At 37.2% G+C, this 24,902-nt stretch overlaps 2 protein-coding genes across 21 annotated transcripts in view; both read left to right on the forward strand.

Moving 5' to 3' along the window:
- The first annotated feature begins 781 nt into the window (after positions 1-781).
- On the forward strand, positions 782-11,064 carry cdk9 (cyclin-dependent kinase 9 (CDC2-related kinase)). Of its 2 annotated transcripts, none has more exons than XM_060891144.1 (8): positions 782-894; positions 1,014-1,127; positions 3,336-3,417; positions 3,995-4,085; positions 4,212-4,396; positions 5,324-5,495; positions 9,447-9,595; positions 9,829-11,064. In XM_060891144.1, exons 1-8 carry the CDS (start codon positions 851-853, stop codon positions 10,192-10,194), a joined length of 1,203 nt encoding a protein of 400 aa, XP_060747127.1. In that variant the 5' UTR covers positions 782-850; the 3' UTR covers positions 10,195-11,064. The 2 variants fall into 2 exon arrangements, with proteins under 2 accessions (XP_060747127.1, XP_060747128.1); XM_060891145.1 differs by having other exon boundaries at positions 4,230-4,396.
- Positions 11,065-12,318: 1,254 nt separating this feature from the next.
- LOC132860507 (formin-binding protein 1) overlaps positions 12,319-24,902 on the forward strand; it is a 77,451-nt gene continuing 64,867 nt past the window's right edge. For 8 of the 19 annotated variants that reach the window (XM_060891751.1, XM_060891754.1, XM_060891757.1 and 5 more), the window contains exon 1: positions 24,001-24,190. In XM_060891751.1, the coding sequence (XP_060747734.1) occupies positions 24,146-24,190 (45 nt within the window). In that variant the 5' untranslated portion in view covers positions 24,001-24,145. Of the gene's footprint in view, positions 12,477-24,000; positions 24,191-24,902 lie in introns of those variants that run through there. The other 11 variants (XM_060891752.1, XM_060891766.1, XM_060891768.1 and 8 more) reach the window with 5 other exon arrangements.

Here is a 24,902-nt window from a genome sequence, read left to right on the forward strand (position 1 = left end):
ATTCACTAACGCAATCACACACTACGGACAATTTTCCAGAGATGCCAATCAACCTACCATGCATGTCTTTGGACCGGGGAGGAAACCGGAGTACCCGGAGGGAGCCCCCGAGGCACGGGGAGAACATGCAAACTCCACACACACAAGGCGGAGGTGTGAGGCGAACGTGCTAACCACTAAGCCACCGTGCCCCCACTAAGAAATTGAGAAATTAATTTCTTTATCTTTTTCACAAGTTATCAATATACACTAATTTGTAGATTGTTTTATGATTTGACTTAATGAAATTTTATATATGCCTTTATATAATAATTATTTAATTAATACTGATTTAATACAGAACTGTCAGTCATAATCACATCATCGGTATATGTTACACACACTGCTGCTGCTGTACTACTGCTGCTGTATATTGTCCAAAAGCACAATATTGCACAATACTGTTATTTGCACTACCATGCACTCTCACACTTTATGTACATAACTGATTTGTCATATATTCTTTATTCATATTTAATACTCTTACTGTCTATATTGTCTCACTTCGTCTGTATTGTCTTGTCTTATCTTATCTTGTCTGTATTGTCTTGTATAGTCTGTATTGTCTTGTCTTGTCTATCTTGTCTTGTAAAGTCAGGCTAAATGTATAGTATAGTGTTATTTACGTTTGTATTTTTGAGAGTCCAGCTGTTTATAACGAAAATTTTGCATTTGAAGTTGACGTTGGCGTTTTTTGATAACTACACTGAAGGGGGCGCTAATCCAATGCACCTAAATTCCACATAGAAGACGTAGAAGAAGCTAGCAGTTGACGTCATTTCGACTTTTGTACCACAGAAGAAGAACGAAGATGCAGCGAGACAAGACTGGAACCTCTGCGGTGGCCGCCGATAAGTACGAATAAATTAATTATATTAATAAATGCTTCGTTATTAGTGTGACTCTTCAGCTCGGTTTGATGCTTAAATGTGTTAATAACCGTGTACTTCCCTTGTTTATTGTTTGTGTTCCAGACCGGACCGGGAGACCGCCATCATGTCCAAATACTACGATGGCGTCGAGTTTCCTTTTTGCGATGAGTTTTCTAAGTACGAAAAGCTCGCCAAGATCGGCCAAGGCACCTTCGGGTAAAACACCTTCGGGTTTTTTTAACACGTAATTTTAAATCCATTTGAATCGGAGCTGTGTGTAATTCGGTGAACTGATTTGATTACATTAGCTCGTTAGCACAGTGGGCTGTGAGACACCGCAAGCTTCTTTAGTTCTTTTGTTTTCTCTTCCGTCATATTCGAGTTTGGTGTCTTTACTTTGGAAATTTATAGAAGAAACACGTCGTCTGGAAATTGTGGACTTTGCTGTGCCATAAAAATAAAGAAATAATAAATTGAATATCAAAACAGACACGGAACAGTTCAGTCACTGTTTCCTAAACAGTATCTGGGTATAAGAAACCTTCTGACACAAACATTTTGGTTTTAATCCCAGAGGAAACATTAAAGCTTCACGTTTATGTGTCATGTTGACAAATTTTCAGTGATAGTTGTTTGTTGAAATGCTTGTTGTGAAGCTCAGTTACTCTACAGCTGTAAAGGGGAAAGAGGTTGTTTACAATTAAAATACAGGGCTTTAGATTATGGTGTAATTAAATGTTTACATTTGAAATCACCTAAACAAACATGCCCATATCCCAAATGGGCGTCACCCCTGTTTTCGCTCCGCCCACACATACATACGTAACCCAGGCAACTATTATGGCGGAACCTGTTGGGGCAGCTGACCGAGGGGATATTTTTTATCAATAAATGAACTCAATGAGTAATACTATGGTACTACAAATGTATATGGTAATACACCGTGTATAAACCATGAAAGGTTTATCTCCGTTTCACGTGGAAGACGTTCAGTTCTCTCCAGCGCTGGAAAGCTGGTCCTATATTAACAGGGTTCCTGCTTCTTGCCTTATTGTAAGCCTTTTTTTCGCTTTTCGTTTTTATCCGCCATGTCACTGTTTCAGCCGCTTTCGGCTAATGTCACACATGCGCACACTTTCTCCACCGCATATTGACAAGACACGCCCCTTTATGCTCACTGGCTACACATTTATTTTGTTTGTCGTCCCGACTCAGTTTTCTGAAGCATTTTTCAAACAACGTGCGCCCCACCTTTAAGCACAGTCATGTGGTTGTCCTTTGAACAAATAAATAAATCCTTTGCTTGTCCAACTAAAAACATTACCTCATGTTATCTGATTCTGAGAAATAATTTATGTAGATTTATTTAGAAGCAACATACTGTCAAGTCTTCTTTCGCTCATGTTTATGAGTCTTATTTGAGTCATTCAACTTTAATCAACAACAAAAGAAACTGTAACGACACTGCAACAACACTGTTGTGGTCAGGGAGTACATATACATGTACTCCAAATGTACAGTACTATATGTCCAATAAACTTAATTCTCTGTGTCAAAAAATAAACATACAAAGACAAATGGTAAACATGGTAGTTAAATTGGGACGAAATCGACAGACAGTGCAAAACTCCGGCTTTCTCTTTATATCCATTTTTTTATGCAGCAACCTTATTTGCTCTAGTTACTTTCAGGAGTCAGCGAATATGAACATAGTTGTAACTGTCTTTGCACAAATAAAGCCAGTTGTTTGTCATTTGGCTGCTCAGGGTTGGCACAGCAGATCATCAGATGGATATCAGCATATTTAATTTGAAGCAGCCCTTCTTGATACGCAACCCTCGCTTTTTATCTGTGCTTTGGACTGACACTGAGAATGAACCCCCTAAATAAAGCCATTTGCAGTTTCAGTGTTCTTACAATGAAAGTAGAAGCGTTGAACTCTGATCCTTTTGAGCAGTGTGTATAGATGTGAAGGTTAGAGAGCTGGACAGACTAAAGAAATAAATCACTTGCTTTAGAGACGGAGATGAAAACCAGGCCTAATACCCTTTGGCATCAGTGTGAGCAAGTAGTGAAATTTAACTACTTGCTCACACTGAAAAAAAACACTGTTTTTAGTTGGACAAGCAAAGGATTTATTTGTTCAAAGGACAACCACATGACTGCTTAAAGGTGGGGTGCACGTTGTTTGAAAAATGCTTCAGAAAACTGAATTGCATTGGAAAGTGAACATACAGTAAACCATGTCCATGAAATAAAATTTAAAAAATGTTAAGCCAGAATTTCATTATTAAATACATAGACATGATCCGTGCTAATTCTAATTGAATATGAATGTTTATATATGTTTTTACGCTCACTAAAGACTTCTATATCACAAGGCATTTGTAATTGTTCATTTCCTTGTTCATCTCTTTTCTGCAGGGAGGTGTTCAAGGCCAAACATAGGCAGACTGGCAAGAAAGTAGCCTTGAAGAAGGTGCTAATGGAAAATGAGAAAGAAGGGGTAAGTCTTAGATGTGGATCATTAGCTCCATCCTGAAATGCTTGTTCTCTCAGACTTTCTCCCAATGCTATCTTTAACACTGCCTTGTTGGTTTCCATTTACAAAATGCATCACTTTGGACAGAGGCTTCTCTTACAAAACAGACTCGTAGCTTTTGCTAGACACCTTTAGACTTTATAATATCTGCCTGTGTAAAAAGATGGTGCTTTAGAGTATGCTTAGTGTTCACATCTAGTGTTTGAACTGGTAAAAAGACTAATAGGATTTGAATATGTGTTGCTCAGAAAAGCCAGTGGAATCCATTCTAAATGGGTGAATGTTGGTGAACAGTCACATTATAACATTCAGGCTTCTGAAGCTTGTGGAAATGAGATTTTGTACATGAGGTGGAATTTTTTCAGGTGATGAAGACAACAAACTGTTTATAACTCCCATTTTAGGATTTTTCCCCCCAACTTATGCAGTCGTTTAATTGTAACAGTGATAATATAAAGTGTTTTCATGCAAAATTAGTATTTTGTTGTTTGTTTGTTTATTTCTGTAATTTATAATGTTGTGATAACATGTTTCTTTCTAGTTTCCCATCACAGCACTGAGGGAGATCAAGATCCTGCAGCTGTTGAAGCATGAGAACGTCGTAAATTTGATTGAGATTTGTCGAACTAAAGGTCAAGGCTCTTCACTGGGTTTCTTATATTACAATTCATTAAGACCTAAAAATATACAAACAAAAATGAACAGTGCAAACAAATTCTGTATTAAATGTTGAACAATTCGTACGTCTTTTTCTAAAGAAATGTGTGTGTGTGCAGCCACCCAGTTCAACCGTTACAAGGGCAGTATATACCTGGTGTTTGATTTTTGTGAGCATGATCTAGCTGGTCTTCTGAGCAACGCCAACGTTAAGTTCACACTGTCTGAGATCAAGAAGGTCATGCAAATGCTGCTGAACGGACTCTACTACATCCACAGAAACAAGGTTGGCATCTCTCATTACACCCATCTTCCTAAAAATGTCTGTGGAGATTTTAGAATAATTTAGAATCCCCCATGATTTTTACCTTGGGGGATTAGTATGTTTAAATGAATGCACTATTTTTGCTAATGTGGTTGGTTTACTTTTGCAGTATGTTGCCCATTAGTTGCTACAACTGAGGTGTACTTATTTGTAAGGGATAAAATAAAGTCTGTTGTATTTAGATGAGAATAAGCCATTTTTATGTTGACGTGGGGTGATATAAACATTGAACCTCAAAAATCAGGTAGAAATGAAGTGTATGAGAGGGGGACTTGCCGTCTCCTCCGAAACTATTGGAACGTAAAAGCCAGTTAAATTTTTTTTTTTTTTTTTTTTTGTGCTGTACCCCCAAAGACATTTGTGTTTAAGAACAAATGATGGATATAAGATGAGAGTTTCCGATTTCAGCTTTTATTTTCTTGTATTTACATCTTGACGTGTTGAACAGCATTGGCAGACAAAACATTTCTGTAAACTACTTCCAGCATGCTACAATGATGAGCTTGTATGATTAGGATCTTTTATTTTCTTCACTTTGATGAGGTACCTGGCAATACGTAATCTCAAACCCAAATGTCAAATGGAATTGGCCTGACATCTGTAAAGCACTGTTTTCTCTGGTGGTAGCACAAGTGCCTTTTTCAGGGCCACTTCAGAGTGAAGGGTCACTGTAAATAAAGTCCACAACCCAGTTCTTCACCTTAGGCAGACTTCCCTGTGTTATACTTCCCTCCACCACTATCACCAAAACACCAACTGTGAAAATATTGTGTGATTGTCATGCCTACAGTTCTAGAAACGTTCAGTGTGCATTGAAATGGTTCTGGTGGCTTGTGGTAATTTGTCAATCATATTTATGTATTTTATTTCTCCCCTACCTGTTTGTAGATCCTGCACAGAGACATGAAGGCAGCAAATGTACTGATCACAAGAGATGGAGTATTGAAACTTGCTGATTTTGGCCTGGCAAGAGCCTTCAGCCTTGCAAAGAACAGCCAGGGCAATCGCTATACCAACCGAGTAGTGACACTGTGGTACCGACCTCCAGAGCTCCTGCTAGGTGAGACTGAGAACACTTAGATTGGACCATTTAATACAATCAATAGAATGTCTAATAAAACTAATTAATTACAAAAATTCACATTTCCTGTTGTTTTCAGGACAGGTTTGTATCCTTAGGCCAAGTCTTCTTAGTGCAGCGGTGTCCAATCTTAACTGGAAACGGCCAGTTTGGCTTCTGCTTGGTTGGAATGAAAACCTGCACCCACACTGGTCCTTTCCGGATAAGATTGGACACCACTGCCTTAGTGAATGCTAACTAAAGATCACAAGAAGTAATTTGTCAGTTATTTCTATTTCTGAAATACCACATTCTGTCTGTTTATATACACTACCAGTCAAAAGTGGACATACCTTCTTATTCAATGTTTGATTATTATTGCTACTATCTTTTCAACATTTCAATGTCTTCAGTATGAATATACATAATAAATATGGAATTTTGTAGTCAAGAAAAATTAAAGTTTAAGTTAAGATTATTAAGTTAAGTAATCCAGAATATGTTTCATATTTTTGATTCTTCGAAGTAGCCACATCTTAGCATTCTCTCAGACAGCCTGAGGTAGCATGAGCTAGTCGCCTGGAATGGTTTTCCAACAATCTTGATGGAGTTGCTATAGATGTTTGAGTACTTGTTGGCTACTTTTCCTTCACTCTCTGATTCAACTTATCTTCAAATTTAAAATTGGATTTAGCTTTGTGATTGTGGAGGTCAGTTCATCTGATTCAGCACTCCATCACTCACCTTCTAATACAAATAGCTCTAACAGTACCTAGAGGTGTGTTTTTGGTCATTGTCCTTTTTTGGTAAACAAATGATGGCCCCACTAAGTGCAAACCAGATATGATGGCGTGTCAAATCAACCATGCTGTTTGTGTTCCATAACAGTCACTAAGTCACTAACCACTTCACCAGCAGAGCATTCCCACTCTAGCACACCTCCTCCTCCTCCTCCATGCTTCACAGTGGGAACCACACATTCAGGGACCGTCTGTTCATCTTATCTACATTAACACATGGCATGTAGAACCAAAAATTTCAAATTTGGACTCCTCAGACTAAAGGATAGTTCTGATCTAACGTCATTACCTTGTGTTTCTTGGCTCAAACAAGTCTGCTCTGTGTGTTGCTCTTCCAAATGGTTTCTTTCCTACAATTTGACCATGAATCACTGACTCCTTTGAACAGTGGATGTTGAAATATGTCTGCCACTTGAACTCCAAGAAGCATTTATGTGGGCAATAATCTGAGGTGTTTTAAATTGACGGTTTCTGAGGCTGGCAATTCTAATAAACACATCCTCTGCATTGGAGGTTTCTCTTGGTCCTCATGAGAGCCAGTTTCATTATCACGTTTGATGGTCTTAGTGAGTGCACTTGGGGATGCATTTAAATTTCTTGAGATTTTTTGGATTGACTGACCTTCATTTCTTAATGATGGACTTCATTTTCTCTTTACATAACTGAGTGTTTTTTGCCATAATATGGATTTGTACAGTAGTTGTAGTAGCACTAACACACACATAAAAGTAAAGAAAAAACACTGAAAGAGAAAGTGTGTCCCTACTTTTTATTGGTACTGTTTATAAACATTAGTATGTATCAGTATGTGATGCTCGTAAAGGAAAAGAAATCCTGACTCGCTTCTCTAAAACGCCCCAAACAGCTTCAGTAATATACAGATCTGGTGACTGTGCAGGCTTATAATTGGATATATTTATAGTGTTTGGCAGATATCCGTATCCAAAAAGAGTGTGTATAAAGTATACAGTATCTCTCAGAAGTGAGTACGCCCCTCACATTTTTGTAAATAGTTTATTATATCTTTTCATGTGACAGCACTGAAGAAATCACACTTTGCCGCAATGTACAGTAGTGAGTGTACAGTTTTTATAACAGTATAAATTTACTGTCCCCTCAAAATAACTCAACACAGCCATTAATGTCTAAACCAAATTGCTTATATGCATAATATATTATATTATATTATTATTAGCCATTATCGCTCCTCTGTGTCATGTGACTTGTTAGTGTTACAAGGTCTCAGGTGTGAATGGGGAGCAGGTGTGTTAAATTTGGTGTTATTGCTCTCACTCTCTTATACTGATCACTGGAAGTTTAACATGACACCTCACGTGCAGCTCCATGTAATCTGTATAGATGGAGGTTGTAATCGAGAAAGTACATAACGTTATTTTATCATTAACACAGAAAAAAGTTAGCCTTAGCATGTAGCTACCTATTATCATGTGTGCTGATAATGTATCATATCGCGGTAAAGTAAAAGTATATTAAACATTAGTATACTTAAGGTATATTATCAAATGCGCTAACGGTAGCCCCGCCCACAGACCCTGACACAAGCGGTTCTTTAGTCTAGACCAGCAACGTTTTGGTGCTACTTAAGAACCACTTTTCCTGGTTCAGAGCCGGTGCTTTGGCTGTCGAAAAAGAAAGAACTGGTTCTAAGGCTCTGGCTCCGAACTAGCACTAAAACTGCCTTGGTGGAAAAGGGGCATTAGGGGTGTCCTAAAGTCCCACAGACTTTTTAAAATGCTTTTCATCAAAATGATTTGTTCAGATTCGTTCACTGATTGTTACCCTTTCTGTAAGTTACATTATTACCCCAAGAGTTGGCACAAGTGAATGAATTTATAGATATAATGAGTTGTTTTGTTCAAATAAAATCATAAAAACTAGATACAAGTTGTAGTATTATGATTTTATTAAAGTTGGTATTTCCAGTCCACAAAAAGAAGGTCTGGTGAACTTGGGTATGAAGAAGTGTTCAATGCTGCAATGATTTTAAATGTAGCCATTTTACACTTTTGTCTATAGTGGATTACGCTATGAAAAATGCAGCAACACAAGGCCTTTCTTAGCACTACACACTTTTAAAATGCACTTTTCTGCACCCTTTTCTTCTTGTGGTGAACTACAAAAACATCATCAGAGAGTCTGCATATATGCAGATATTGTATGCTTCCTACACAGATATAAAACTTCTTCATAGTGCTATTAATAGCATGGCTCATAGCCCCCCTTCTCTTCCTCCAGCCAGTAAGACTCCTCAACATCCAAACTGAATGATGTGGCTTGTGCATTCACAAAATAGTTCCTTCTGCCTGTTCTGAACCATGTGTCCCAGTTTATACAGAATCAGTACTGCACTTCTTTAGAGCCATCACGGAGTCTTGTTAAGTAAGGGGTGTTTTCATTAAATAGGTCCAACCAGTGACATGCTCCTTCACAGCCTGCATGAGAATGATTCATTCACTTCAAAGATTTGTTTAAAAACACAGATTTATTCATGAATGAAACACCACTGGTTTTTAGAGTGAATGAGATACCAAGGCAGCATGCCTAACCACACCTCTTGGATGTGTTCAGATAGCACTGGAAAGATTTAAAAGGTTAATTCTCCAATGATGTATTTTTATCATTAGAACTAATGACGTTGGGATAGGATGACAATACCTTTTGAGCTCCATAGCGAACCATTAGTTTGCTAGTTAGAAGTCCACTCTGAAGCAACAATTTCCCCTATGGTAGAAAAATGGTTTGGAGTTGTCTGGATATTCTGGATCATTATGGACATCAAACTCAAAACCAATTGTCAGCATAAAAATAACCAGTTTGGTGAAGTGGGTTTTGTATTTTTATATATGTAATGTAAGAATGAAAAAAAAAAAAACATGGACCAGGGAGTGTAAAGAGACATGTATTTGTTGATAACACAATAATGCCTCTTGCTGTAAGGTTGTCTGGACACACCATTATTTTTTTGTTAACCCTGGGCAACATTAAATAATGCCTGTCATTTACATGCTGAAAACATAATTGGCGGCTGGTGTCTAAGTTTTTCAATTAATTTAGAAATGGAAAGCCTATTTCTACATCTGGAAAGATTTGTCTGTTTTTGCTTATGACTTTTGTTTGTGTGCCTATTTAGGAGAGCGTGATTATGGGCCACCCATCGATCTATGGGGTGCAGGGTGTATCATGGCGGAAATGTGGACCAGGAGCCCCATCATGCAGGGAAACACAGAACAGCACCAACTCACTCTGATCAGCCAGCTGTGTGGATCCATTACTGCTGAAGTAATGAAGCTATGCATGTTTTTTTTTTACTTTTTTTTTTAATTTTTAATTTCCTTTCAACATTCCCAAACACCAGATTATAGTTAATTGCTACTTCACTGGCTTTTAAGGTTGTACGCAGCTATGTTTTTATTAAAGCTCTAATGTGTCAACAATGCAGAGGAAACTGATTTAAAATAGATATTTTTTTTTATCATTTAGAATCTGTTTCTCACCTTCTTCTGCTTTCTCAGGTGTGGCCTGGTGTGGATAAAAAATATGAACTTTACCAGAAGATGGAGTTACCTAAAGGACAGAAGCGAAAGGTAAAGGAGCGTCTAAAGGCATATGTTAAAGACGCATATGCCCTTGATCTAATCGATAAGCTGCTGGTGCTGGACCCAGCACAACGTGTGGACAGTGACGACGCTCTCAACCACGACTTCTTTTGGTCTGACCCCATGCCTTCTGACCTAAAACATATGCTTTCTACACACAACACTTCCATGTTTGAATACCTGGCTCCCCCACGGCGCCGCGGTCACATGCCCCAACAACCGGCCAACCAGAATCGCAACCCAGCTACAGCCAGCCAGTCAGAGTTCGACCGTGTTTTCTGATTTCTCTGATGTTTCTGATGTCAAACACTTTTTTTATGCATAATTTAGAAAATGGAATAAGAGTTATGAGATTAACTGAGATGAACAAAGTGAGTTTAACTTTTTGGGGGGTTTTACTAATGGGGTCAACTAAACAGCGATCAGCTGCAGCTGTTTCAGTTCTAAACTAGAGTTTGGTTTGTAAGATCTCTTTGATCCAGATGCACTCTATGGCCTTGGGGTCAGAAATCAACTCTCTGGTGCACCCTAGTTTAGCCACATGTTTGTTTATTCCTACAATTGGATTGCCATGGTATGAAACTGCTCATTGACTGTGTAAGCTGAAGTGGACCAGCAGTTCATTTGTGATTGAGTTGCACGTTAAGCTAGAAAAGATGCATATGAAAATACAATAAACAGTTGTTATAATTACCCAGTCTCAAACATATTTGAGACTGTTTTTTGCACCTTCCTGTTTAATTTTTTACCTTGTTTTCTTTTATTCTGAATTGTGAAACTTACTTTGCATTATTTCAGCCCAATATTATGTTCAGATTTTATGTAGCTATTTATCATATGGTTTGCAACCTCTAATATGTTTGTGTTTAAACATTATTGCTTTTAACAAAAATAATAATGTCTTTTGGTTTTTGGTGTACTTCATTTGAAATACCAATAAACCTCTAACTTTTTACTCTGGGTGTTGTGATATTCACATGTAGCCACTAAGTGGTGTAGTAGCACATCTTTTGAATGTCGAATGAAAATATTTACTCCACTTTTTAGGACAAAATGGTGTTTAAAGCGTCTAAATGCCTAAACAGCTACCATTTTCCATCTAATACCTGTTTTTCTGATACGTATAAATAAAATGGTGACTGTAATTACAGAATGAAAGGATCCTGTATTATTGTTTAGAGTTCTAAATTGGTGTAATCAGGACTCCAGTGTGTGAATGTGTTTATTTTAATTATTTTAAACACCACTGCTCCATGCAGCTGTCACCTCTGAGTCAAGCTTGTGTTGCTAAAATTCTGCCTGTGGTACCAAAATGCTTCCAGTTCAACATCTATTGTATCGGTTCCATGCCTTTTTGTTTTGTACCCATGGCTTTTTTTCCCATGGGTAATTTCTCCACAATCTGTAAAATGTAAAATCAAAGATTAACCCCAGCGTTTATTTTAGAATCACACTATTCAAATGTTTAACTCATCAGTTAGATGTGTGCTATAATATTCTGCCTACATATTATAGCCGTAGAGTTTTTTTATGCCTGAAATTTACACTGAATGAACATTTTAAGGTTGACTTTTTAAGGTTTTCTTTAAAGCAAATCAACTGACCAATCTAAGAGGCTAATAACTATAATAACACAATAAGAAAGGTGTATGTTATTTCTTTTTTGATGATTGAATATGATTTAAACCACACACAATTTTTTCACCAGTTTGTTGAGTGAGGAGACCTGGAGCACAGTCAGTATTCCAGTTCATCCCAAAGGTGTTCAGTGGGGTTGAGTTCAGGGCTCTGTGTAAAAACCTTGAGTTTTTTCACAGAGACCTTGGCAAACCATGTCTTTGCCTGAAATTGTAATTTAGCAGTATACATTGGCATCCTATACAATTGTGTTCATCCTGATTTGTGGTAGCAGTATAGCACATATCGGTGTGATGGATAGTCAGGTGTCCATTTACTTTTACCTATATATGTACATAATATATAGTCAAATAAATTATGTTAATATCATTTATAGTGGAATATTATACCTCTTGTTTTGAAGCCTGTTGATTTATAAGTGGCATATTTCAACTTATCTAATGCAATATTCAGGCTATGTTGCTGGTTTTCTACAGGAACCTTTTTTTTTCTTCGATAACGTTTGTAGCAAAAGAAGTTAAATGAAGGCAAGGTGATGAAAGCAAATTTTTGTTTCCTACATTACTGTGCCCCATATAGTGTGCCCCATTAAGTATATAGGAGCCCATATGGGATTCGTCCAGTCCTTTCTGAGGAAGGTAGATGGAAGTTAGTGCTTTTACACACACACACAGATAGAGAAAGAGAGAGAGAGAGAGAGAGAGAGAGCAGAGGAGAAGGAGAGTCGGGGGGAGGGGGCGCTCAGAGAGAGTGTGTGTGTGTGAGAGAGAGAGAGAGAGAGAGAGAGAGAGAGCACCCACCCACACAGTAGCGCGCTTTAGAACACGCACAGAACCAGATTCTTTGCTCGCGTGATACAGAAGCCGAGGGCACTCCGTGTCAGAACCCGGATTACTGAAACCATGAGTTGGGGCACTGAATTATGGGTAAGTCGCCCTATTTGATAAAGCATCGCATGACTGCTGGATGGCGATATAGCTGTCGGTTCACGAGCATCGTTGCTCCCTCGCGCTGTGGCGGTGCTGCTGCCCGGGAGAATCTACAACACACGCGATTACGGTCGTTGTAGTGGTTTGTTTGTGCTGTTTCGTTCAGTCTCCGTGGGCCTAACTGCTGTCGTCTGTTTTAGAAAGCGATCGCTCGGGGTCCGCTTTGTGAAAGGCCTGATTTGTGTAAGGCGCTCGCGCGTGATCTGGTACCGACTGCAGCCTTGTCAGAGGAGGAGGATGATGATGATGAGGAGGAGGAGGAGAAGGAGGATGATTCTTCTCCTCTTGAGTACTTCAGTATCCAGATAATATACATGATCAAAGTGATAACTGTAAACATGTTCATGAGGGGTGTTTATTTTATAGGCAGCTGGAACACAGTAAATATGTGTAGACCGCAGTGCATTAAGCCTGTTACAATCATCAGCACCTAGATTCAGCAGAAGTCAGGTTTCAGGACGTTTGTTTATTCTGTCAATTCAACATTAACGTCTAGGAAGTGGTTAGTAAATATACTAGTATTTTTCTCAAGTTGAAATCATGAGCAACACAAACTGTGGTCTGTTATGCTTCATTTAAAGCCTTTCTTATCTCATGATCAATTTCAAAAGAACATTAAACTTATATGTATTTATATTTCAACAATGAAGGTGTCATCACTTCCTGGCACAAGGATAGTTGTAACATGTACACATCAGCTCTTCACTCTGTTCTGGATTAGATACTAACATTCATACAGTTATGATTCTGATTTCTTTTGTTGATAAAAGAAACAGTTAAAATGTGCTACAGTTCTTGCTCCTAACTATTGCTCAATAGATATAGAAGCAAATAAGTCCACAGTTACTAAAATATTTAATGCACTTAAGCCTTCAACCATATCATACCAAGACTTTTAATATTTTTATATTTAATATGGCTGAAAGCACAGAAATATTTTTTTTTACAATCCTTTCAGGCTGATTAAAGCAAACGATGAGGATTTCTGCATCTTTGCACATCCACCTGGTGTCGGCTATTACATTTATGCACTCAGAGAAATGCCATGAAGAAGTTAGAAACATCTACAATCTGGTTCCCATATGGCAGTTTAAAGCTGTCAAGGCCATCAAAAAACTAGAAATGTTGTTGTGCACCTGTCACTCCAATGTCTAGATATTCTCCACAGTTAGTAGCTAGTCGGTATTTTACTTGCCGAAACAAAGTTACTGCTATTTGAAGCTTTTTTATAAAATACAAAGCAATTTGTGTGTGCTTGTGCGTGAGTGCTAATATAGTTGGTAACCACAAGCATGCTAATTTCATTCATTAACTAGGTCATCGCTTGCGACACGTCCCAAAAACAGCTGGGTATTAAGTGTGCTGTGCTGTTCTGTCAGTATTTGATCTGGTTTTTTTTTTGCCCAACAAATTTGACTGATGTAACACATCCATTAGGTGAATTTCTAAATAGGTACCATTTTTTTCAGTAGCAGTTGTATGGATCTGATATTAAGGCAGAACCATTTGATGAGCAAAGCAGTTCAACTGTCTTCCAACCTATGAAGCAAATGTCACATGTATCTGCCTTTGTAAAGGAAGATTATTTCATAATTGTCTTCACCAGATGAAATGTTAAAATTTATCAGGCCCAAATACCTCTAACTGAGAAAGTGGTTTAATACCAACTTCTTTCTTGTATTTAATATTTTCTTCATTGTTTGGTCTAATAGTCATATTTGTGGATATATCAATAAGACATGTGAAGCTAGATTTAGTTTCGTTTTCTTGTTAGCTAGGATCAGAAGAATTTATCCAAATTTCTTTTAATGGGTGCATAAAGTCATTATTAATTTGTTTTTATGTAACTGTTATATTCTAATCAGTGTTGCAGTGGACCTGCAGCCAGTCCACAACAGGCCATAACATCCAATCCTGAATTAAACCTCAACATGCTTAATATCCAAAATGCTTACATGCACTTTAATTTCTACTTTATAACACAAATTGTTTGCTGGCTATGTTAAATAAAAATAAAAAAAAATAGTGATATAGAACTCCTGATAATATGTAAAAAAAATTAGTTTGTCCATATTTATCATTTATCACACAACCATAGTGTGCCACACTAACATCCATGCATTATGTCCAGGCCTGTTATCGGCTGCCAGTGGCTAATTGCCTGCTGATCGAAATATACTCCGAGACCCTTTAGCAGGTCTACAGAGACATACAGATTACCTATTATCAAATCAGAGTCAGCTACTAGAGCATGGGAGCCTCTTATAGTAAACCAGAGCTGCAACTCAGTCCAACATTTAATCATATTTAACCACTAGACTCTTGCTAAAGTAGGTGTGCTGCTAGGAGAGAGCAACATCATTGTATATCCCATTCATTAATTTTCTCTGAAGTTTGACCAAAAACACTAACAAATGGGAAATGTTGGAGTCTAATAAGTTTCCAAAAGTTCCATAGAAAATCAAACCAGTAAACACAATTACAAGATTCATTTCATAAGCACACCAGCAGTGCTGCTTCTGGCTTTGGCTAAAATAAGGAACTTTAGGAATTGTCTGTCTTTGCTGTAGGAGCATGAACATGTAGGAGCATTTTAGTGGTCTCTACCCAAAATGAACTCAGAGAGCACAAAGTGTTAAATATTGGAATATGTTATACTATATAACTTATTATCAGTGTATGGCTAGCATCACAGGGAGAAATGCAGTATGTGAATCATTATTCTGTGTATTATTAGAAATGGGTTTAGAGTATTTTTAGAACCATTTGCCCTTGAACTTATAACCACATGTAAGAAATTCTTTGGCTCTGTTGAATGAGCCCTAAACACACACACACACACAGAGAGAGAGAGAGAGAGAGAGAGAGAGAGAGAAAGCCAGGATCATGCGTCATGGACACAGTGTGCCAAGCTGTGGATGCCCACTGGCACCAATCCAACAAACACACACACACACACACACACACACACAAACACACACACACACACACACACACACACTTCACTCTTAATTAGTGGATACCCTAAGTCTTAAATTCTAGATCTAACCTAGAGTCTTACCCTGTGTCTAACACTCATTGTTCAAACTGTGTATGTTTGTTACTAGTTAGCCTTCCTGACCCAAGTTTACTTCTGGCTGCTGTGCTTACCGTCACACCTAAACAGTACAATGAAAATATTGTACATTATCGGTATTAGTCATATTTTCTATTTTGTCAAACAAGCAAATATTTGTGCAGAATCAGATCAGTCCTCTTATTGGATGGATAACTTCAGACACAACTTGTGTCCCACCGTATTACTAAACTAATCACTAACCACTAATCACACCCTATCTTACATTCTCACAGATGTTCTAATGAAAGCAGCTTTTTAAAATCTTGATAAGGATTGAATATCAGATGAGTATTTCAAAAAAATGTTCTGAGCTCTATTGACCTTCTCTACCTTACAATGCAATCTCACTATTGCATTGTGTTTCCTCTGCATAAAGTTCAACTCAGCTCAGACCTATCACACTGCCTGGCCCACTCACTACAGCTGCCTCAGGGTATAGTAAATCACAACTCACACATAAAAAGTACACGTTCCTGCTGTTTGTTGTACAGCATTGCTGCTTGGATTTAGTCAGCCTAAAGTCCAGTCAATTTCTGAAAGATTTCAGATTCAGAGAATACTTTATTGTTAGACGTGCTAGCCTGGAATACATGCAACACCAGTCTTCTACAAAACAGCATATTTAGAAGTGTCTCTTTGATTGTCCAAGTGTATTTCCATTTCTCATGCAAGAATTCTGTGTACTTCCAGACACATACAAACCCATTTCCACTTTCACTCCTTTCTCCTCCTCCTTTGTCACCTGAAATCAACTTGTATGAAAAAAATATCAAAAAATAAGCCGTGTGACTTTTTTACATTTGTATTCGCTTTATATCTCTGCTGTATATTTGTATATATGTTAGTCAAGGAGTCACTCAATGTGAATTATGCAGACTTGACTAATTTATACATCTCTAGGAAATACTTGACTGATTTTGACTCATAGTAAAGCCAAGTTCAAAGTAAAGCCAAGCTGATACCCTCTATTAATCACTTTTTACTAAATGCATCTCATCTACTATACAATGCATTCTCCCATGATAATATGATGGTTTATGGCTAAGGATTAGTCTGGCGGATCACTTGCAGCTCAGCTAAGACACTTACGTGGAAGTCTACGTGTGGTGCTAATGCAAGTGTCTCAACTGTATCATGCTGAGTTATGTAAATGAACCAAAAATATTCAGGCAACAGTTGTCTGTTGTTTCAGTTGTTTAACAAGGAGAGAGATAGATGCAGGGAAATAGATGTGTGTTTGCCAGATATTAAATGGCTTGTCATGTTCTGTCAGGTTGTATACAGAGAAGAGTGTTTTGTCTGCATGATTGTGTGCATGTGTGTGTGTGTGAGAGAGAGAGAGAGAGAGAGAGAGAGAGAGAGAGAGAGAAAGAGGGAGGACTTACTATCAAGACCAGTAATTCAAAGAGTTAAATGATGCACGCCCTATGTTACATGACTCGCTTCCTGCTGAATCATTTAAAAAAATTGTTTTCTACTGGTTTCTAGCAGATTCCACTGCCTGATTATTACACCAACAAGGTGAAATTCGTACTTGTTAACTGGGAAATTTATTGAAATCACAAATTTACACATTTCCTTAAATTTAGAACAACTTTTCTTTGGTCTGAACCAGCATGGGATAATTTCCCTATTTTCTCTGAAACAAAAAATCCAGTCAATAGTCTTGAGTCACTGATTTGTTATTCAGGTTCATTGATATTCTCAGTAGTGAGTCAGTGGGACTGAAGTCCCACATGAAGCATTTGTCTTTGAAATTAGATCACCCACAGCTCACAATAGTATAACATTGTTAGCAGTCTATATCCAAAAAGCTAGCTAGTTTAGAAAACAGTCATCCTTAGATATGATCCATCTGTATAAATATCTCTCTGGGATGCAGTATTTTGGCATTTGGTTGTAAAATATTAGTTAATTAGTGCCCTTCAATGGACTGGCATGGCATCTAGGGGAGTGTTCCTACCTCACACCAGGTGTCCCAAGGATTGGTTCCAGATCCACTACAGCCCTGACCAAGACAAAGCTGTTACTGAAAAGTAGCGTGTGAATATTAGCAAATTGTTTATTTTAACTACAGGCCCAAGAGCCAGTTTTACTTCTTATTATATCGTGTTAGGATATTGTTAAATATTCATGATATATTTACATGATATTGTTCCAACTCTGCCAACACTCTGTCATTACCATCTGTTACTATACAAATGCACTTGCCATTCATCATTGAAAGGAATTTGTCCTAAAGGTTGAGTGGATATGAAGTCAGGCCAGGCTTGACTGAACACAATGCTTCTCACACAGTACAAATGGAAAGTAAATAAATGGAAATAGCCAATATTAAATATTTATATATATTTATATTCAATTTAATTTTAGAATAATTGGCAAACATCTCATGGTTCAGAAAAAAAGACCGTAAAAACATGTTTAATGCCAAATAATTCAGTGGACAGTGGTCTAAGTTATACCTTGATGCTTTTTACCTAGCGATCACTTGATCCATTGAAGAAACTGGTTAGGGGAGAGTATCTTAATATTTTATTATTATTACGTTGGCTTTGTAGAAGCCAACAATCTGATTTCTGTTATAAGCTTATTATTATTATTATTATTATTATTATTATTATTATTATTATTATTATTATTTATTTATTTATTTTTAGCATTGATGATACACAAATCAATGAAAAAACTCCTATTAGATACATTTAGAACTGTTCATATATATATATATATATATGTGTGTGTGTGTGTGTGTGTGTGTGTGTGTGTGTGTGTGTGTGTGTGTGTGTGTTCAGGTTGGAAGGTGAACTCCAGCCCTCTCATGATTCAGTCAGGAAAATTTAGTCCTTCTGTAGGGAGATTACTATTGAGTCCTCATGTGCTTTTCTGAACTTGGTTTCTCTCACATTAGGAGATTGGGACACTGAAAAGAGTGTGCCATTATATGCTGTCTATCTCTCTCTCTCTCTCTCTCTCTCTCTCTCTCTCTCTCTTTCTCTGAGTAATAGTGACTTACAGGAAGGAGGTACTGTGACAGGATATGTCATCATATCCGGGTCAAGCCACCTATGGTGTCTATCTGTTGCATTTCTTGTTCTTTTCACATTGTGTAGTTATTTCTCCTTTTTTAAATAACTAAGGTTTTAAGTAACATTTCATTGTCTATTTATTTATTATTCTTTTCTTTGCATGATAAAGGCACTACCTTTACTTGAGGTCTGTAACAGAACTAACAATGCAACAAGTATGTAGTATGGTCTTCAGCTTGTCATTACACACTTTTATTTAAGGGTTTAGCAACTCTCTTGATGCTTCCTTTTTATAATACAGTCTTCTGGCACTTTATTAGGGACATCTGTACACTTGCTTATTTATGCTATCAGCCAATCAGGTGGCATCAGAAGGGGCATAAAACCATACAGATACAGATTAAGAGTTTAAATTCACATCATATATCAAAGTGGGCAAAAATTTTGACAGTGGCATGGTTGTTGATGTCCATCTAACTGGTTAAAATATTTCAAAACCTGCTGATCTCCATGCAGTGGTCTTTAGTGTATACACAGATTAGTGCAAAAAATAAAATAACAAAAAGTTTTGAGTTAATAGCAGTTGAAAGAAGGTTGAAGGAGAATGGCCAGACTGACATATGCTGACAGGAACTCTTCGGTAACTCAAATAACACTCTTTACATTTGTGGTTAGGAGAAAGGCAGTTCAGAAAGAACAGCATTGAAGCAGAGGAGCTAAAACAGCAGAAGATCACACCAGGTTCCACTCCTGACAGACTTATTCATCTGGTCAGTTAATGATATGATAGCTTGGTTATATGATTAGCTAAACACAGTGTGTTCACTAGAAACAGTGAAATCTGTTGGTCCTGGAAGCCATACATAGTGCACTAAAGTACCAACAGTAGTCTGTTCAGATTCAGCTACAGAAACAGAGTGACTTTGATCTTACCTATTGGAAATTACACATAATCTTACTTTTTAGGACGCATTTCATTTAGCTTTATATTTCAGATGAAACTTTTTTAAATATGTATAAATATTTTTTTTAACCCCATGTCAAGCTAAACCCATATATGAATTTACCCTAAACTGTTGTCACAAAGTTGGAAACACAATTATGCAGTTGAATTGATCCTGTTTATTTGTAGGTGTGCATTGCATCAAGTCATCTATGCAATTGAATAAATGAGCATATTTAGTTGTGTCAATCAAACAGTAATGTTGACATAAAAAAAACACAATACTACTTATATCAGTATCAATAGCAATGTAAATATTCTAGTATTGTGACCCTTTCAGTTTGGAATTTTGAATAGCATTAGAACAGTACGGTTCATTCACACCGCCTTGGTGTTTAAGTTAGAGTGTGTGTGCGTGTGCATGTGTTTGTGTCTAGTCAGTTTATTTTGAGACACAGTATTACAGGTTGCTTAAGTTGATTGATAATAGTTATAAATGTGATAATGGAACTAAATAACTGTGGTGTTCTTCCTGTTCGGTCACAACAACTGTCAAAACTAATTATATGCTCTTCAACTTTACTTCCTTATGACATCATCCACGTCCACTGTTATGACATCATTCCCAAAAAAATGCACACTTCTCTGCTTTCTCATAAAGTCAGAGTCAGAATGGTTTACAACAATAAATCAAATGGAATGACATAATGTGACTTTATAATGCTTAAATAAATAATAAAGTTTTATACTACTGAAAAGGATAATTTCAGGTATTTAGTCAGGCAGTCATAACAAAGTAAAAGCTGTTCTATAGAGGAATCAAACAGAAGAAGAGCTTCAAATTATTCTATTCCATGTCTAGACCATGTCAAAATGAACGTGCATAAACCGATATAACCTGAACAATCCACTTACGTATAGGTAAAATGATAACAATGACATAATATATACCATTACTATGATGCAAATATATATAGAATACAGGAGAGGTTTAATTATACAGTATTACTCCTTATGATTATTACAGTGAATTGATATCCTTTTCCTTGACGAATTGTAGATTAAATTAGTCTAAATTTGTGTATTAAACTGAATTCAAATTGTGTAAACTCATTCAATTTAAATTTTGGCATCTTTAATACCCAAACTGAACAGAATATGGTCAGGTGCACTTATTTTATAAGTCAAAGTATCAGAGTATATAAGCTCTGAATGGGATCAAGTACTGCGAGCTTAAGCATTCTACAAGGTTTATGACATGAAGTTATTGACTGTTGTTTTTCATTTGTTTATTCACTGGCTTTCAAAGACTGTCAGGAGACACCCTACTGCCCTCCCACCAACTGTCTTATTATGTATGAATGCATGGGTACAGCTAAAAACAAAGATTAGTAAAGATTAAAGATTTTTAGTTCAATTTGGCCAATTTAGAACAAAAATAGTTTTAATGCACCTCATAATTTCATTATTTCAAATCAAAATTTTCATCAATGCTGTGTTTTATTGTGGAGGAAGTTGCCCACATTTGCAGCATTTTTATGCTACCTAGATTAAAGCATCCATTCAGATGGCAGCATAAAAAACAAATATCTTCTTTGAGTTCCTTATTTTTCTGAAATTAATATAAAGAATTATCATTTATGTTTTTATATTTCATGATGGTTGAACCAAATGATAGTCTGTGCAAATATGAATAACCCTAGCCTACAGTGCTGGATGCAATGCATACAGTACATTTTATTGGGATTTTATGAAATAGACCGAAAGAAAGTGGCACATAATTGTGAAGTGGAAATTATAAATAGTGTCCAAATTTTTTTTACAAATAAATATCTGAAAAGGGGGGCACAGTGGCTTAGTGGTTAGCACGTTCGCCTCACACCTCCAGGGTCGGGGTTCGATTCCCGCCTCCACCTTGTGTGTGTGGATTTTGCATGCTCTCCATGTGCCTCAGGGTTTCCTTCGGGTACTCCGGTTTCCTCCCCCGGTCCAAAGACATGCATGGTAGGTTGATTGGCATCTCTGGAAAATTGTCCCTAATGTGTGATTGCGTGAGTGAATGAGTGTGTGTGTGCCCTGTGATGGGTTGGCACTCCGTCCAGGGTGTATCCTGCCTTGATGCCCAATGACGCACAGGCTCCCCATGACCCGAGGTAGTTTGGATAAGCGGTAGAAGATGAATGAATGAATGAATGAATGAATATCTGAAAAGTGTGGTGTGCATTTGTATTCAGCCCCCTTTACTCTGATACCCCTAACTAAAATCCAGTGAAACTAACTGCCTTCAGAAGTCACCTAATTAGTAAATAGAGTGCGCCTGTGTGTAATTTTATTTCAGTATAAATACAGCTGTTCTGTGAAGCCCTCAGAAGTGTGTTAGAGAAAATTAGTGAACAAACAGCATCATGAAGACATCATGGCACAACTGCAAGCCAAGACATGGCCGTCCACCTAAATTGACAGGCCGTGCAAGGAGAGTATTAATCAGAGAAGCAGTCAAGAGGCCCATGGTAACTCTGGAGGAGCTGCAGAGATCCACAGCTCAGGTGGGAGAATCTGTCCACAGGACAACTATTAGTCGTGAACTCCACAAATCTGGTCTTTATGGAAGAGTGGCAAGAAGAAAGCCATTGTTGAAAGAAAGCCATAAGAAATCCCATTTGTAGTTTGTGACAAGCCATGTGGGGGACACATCAAGCATGTGGAAGAAGGTGCTCTGGTCAAATGAGACCAAAATTGAACTTTCTGGCCAAAATTCAAAACGTTATGTGTGGCGGAAACCTAACACTGCACATCACCCTGAACACACCATCCCCACCGTGAAACATGGTGGTGGCAGCATTATGTTGTGGGGATGCTTTTCTTCAGCAGGGACAGGGAAGCTAGTCAGAGTTGATGGGAAGATGGATGGAGCCAAATACAGGGCAATTGTAGATGAAAACCTGTTAAGAGTCTGCAAACGACTTAAGACTGATGCAGAGGTTCACCTTCCAGCAAGACAATGATCTTAAACAATGGAGTGGTTTAGTTCAAAGCATATTTATGTGTTAGAATGGCCCAGTCAAAGTCCAGACCTAAATCCAATTGAGAATCTGTAGCGAGACTTGAAAATCGCTGTGCACAGACGCTCGCCATCCAATCTGACTGAGCTATTTTGCAAAGAAGAATGGGCAAAAATTGTACTCTCTAGATGTGCAAAGCTGGTAGAGACATACCTCAAAAGACTTGCAGCTGCAATTGCAGCGAAAGGTGGTTCTACAAAGTATTAACTCAGTGGGGCTGAATACAAATGCATGCCACACTTTCCAGATATTTATATTTATATTTATTTAAATTTGGACATCATTTATCATTTTCCTTCCACTTCACAATTATGTGCCACTTTGTGTTGGTCTATCACATAAAATCCTAATAAAATACATTTTTGTTTGTGGTTGTAACGTGTCAAAATGTAAAAACGTTCAGTGGGTATGAATACTTTTGCGAGGCACTGTATAGCATTATTAACTTATTAGCAGAGTTAAATAACAAAAATCATATTTAATTCAATAACAATGCATAATTAATTCAAGACGTATTCATTTAATTGGGGACATCTGTATTCAAATCTCGTGTCGATGAAGTTGGCTTAGGTCAGCATGTTCTGTATTGTTTGGTGGTTCACATCCTTCCTGTGCCAGGGTTTCTCCAGGTACTCCAGAGTCCAAAACATTGTAGGCTGATTGGCATCTTTAAATTTTCTGGTGTGTGTGTGTGTGTGTGTGTGTGTGCAATTATGCCTTGCGATAGACTGGCCACCTGTCCAGGGTGTACCCTGCCTAGTGCCCTGAGTCTCTCCAGGTTCCCTGCAGCCTAGTAGTATAAGTATATGTAGAGATTGGATGGATTGGGTTTAATTATTTAAGCAAATTTTTTGTTTTTTAAATTTTAAGTCACTCATGCTCTTGTGGGTGAAAGAGCATAAATAAGCCCCACTGCAAAATCTAATGGAAAACCTTCTTATAAAAGTGGAGGACTTGGAGGTCTTTGATACTGAGCATTTTAGTATAATGTAACACGTCTTTTTTTTTTAGCAACATACCTATATAAAAGTGTTTTTAACCTTGTAATAACTACAAAGATTCAGGAAAGTATGAGACTCTGTGTAGCTGAGGTATGAAAGTGGATTGTGGTTTTCAAAATAAGGAAATAAGACAATTAAACTGAGTTACATGAAACTGAAGATAACCTTTTCCCACTGTATTGCATTTGTGTGTGAGAGAAATACTCCATAAATGAGAATTGGATCTGAAAGTGGGAATGGGAAAAGCACGCACACACACCACACACACACACACACACACACACACACACACACTTACAGTACAAACATTGCCAAGTAAGTGGAGGGTTGGATTGAGCTGGAGAGTTCTCAGCTGTCAGTGTGTGTCTTGTGTGACTGTGTTACATCTGTAAAATCTGTACACTGTAACATAGACTTGTAGAGTCAACGGTATAAGTATTGTTTTCACTGGACATGGATGGAAAATCAGAAACATTATTTAAAGAACAGCAGCTGAAGGTGAGTGTACGATCATATTGAACAGGTCATAAGACAACATTAAAACAACCACTAATGGCTTGTACAGAGTTACAGTTCTGAAGAGATATCAAAAGTAACCCAGTAAAAAAAAATTTTTTTTCTTTTTAAATTTTACCTATAAAATATGACCACACAATTACTGTGACTTGTTATTCATAGATTAATATAGGTGACTATGTAGAATTGAATCTAGGCCAGTAATGTAGAGTGTGAAAGAAAATAATGTTTATTTAAATAAATTAATTAAAGTTCAGAAAAATATTTTTGTTTCTATAATTGGCAAATAATTGTAAATCTTTTGCATGAGATTCACATTAAATCAGTTGTCCTAACCCTAACCAGCTCCTCTACTAGTATTGTCAGAACTGCTTTATCATACATTTTACTATTATTATTATTTTATTATGACTAAATCATACACTAGTTGTCAAGTTGTAACGGTTTATGCTTAGAAGATAATTATGATATTTCAAAATATGTGTACATTACAGTATGCTTATGCAAGTACAGTTGCAAAGAAAATCACAGTTTACTTATGAATGTGTCTGTTTATATCATTAAGAATACAAAAATTAGGTCATAAGAAAATAAGAATAAATTTCACACAGTTTTTGGTTCATACAAAATCAGGGAAGTATGCAACACTGATGCTAACTTTGTTATAGCTAATTCAGTCATTACTAATGGAGAA

The sequence above is a fragment of the Tachysurus vachellii genome, chromosome 17 (assembly GCF_030014155.1).
Source record: "Tachysurus vachellii isolate PV-2020 chromosome 17, HZAU_Pvac_v1, whole genome shotgun sequence".
NCBI lineage: Eukaryota > Metazoa > Chordata > Actinopteri > Siluriformes > Bagridae > Tachysurus > Tachysurus vachellii.

Bases quoted from the DNA above. Each gene is read 5' to 3' on its own strand.
- cdk9 (XM_060891144.1), top strand. From the start codon at position 851: ATGCAGCGAGACAAGACTGGAACCTCTGCGGTGGCCGCCGATAA. The intron at 895-1,013 runs GTACGAATAAAT...TTTGTGTTCCAG, and splicing joins TCTGCGGTGGCCGCCGATAA to ACCGGACCGGGAGACCGCCA. The intron at 4,397-5,323 runs GTTGGCATCTCT...ACCTGTTTGTAG, and splicing joins ACTACATCCACAGAAACAAG to ATCCTGCACAGAGACATGAA.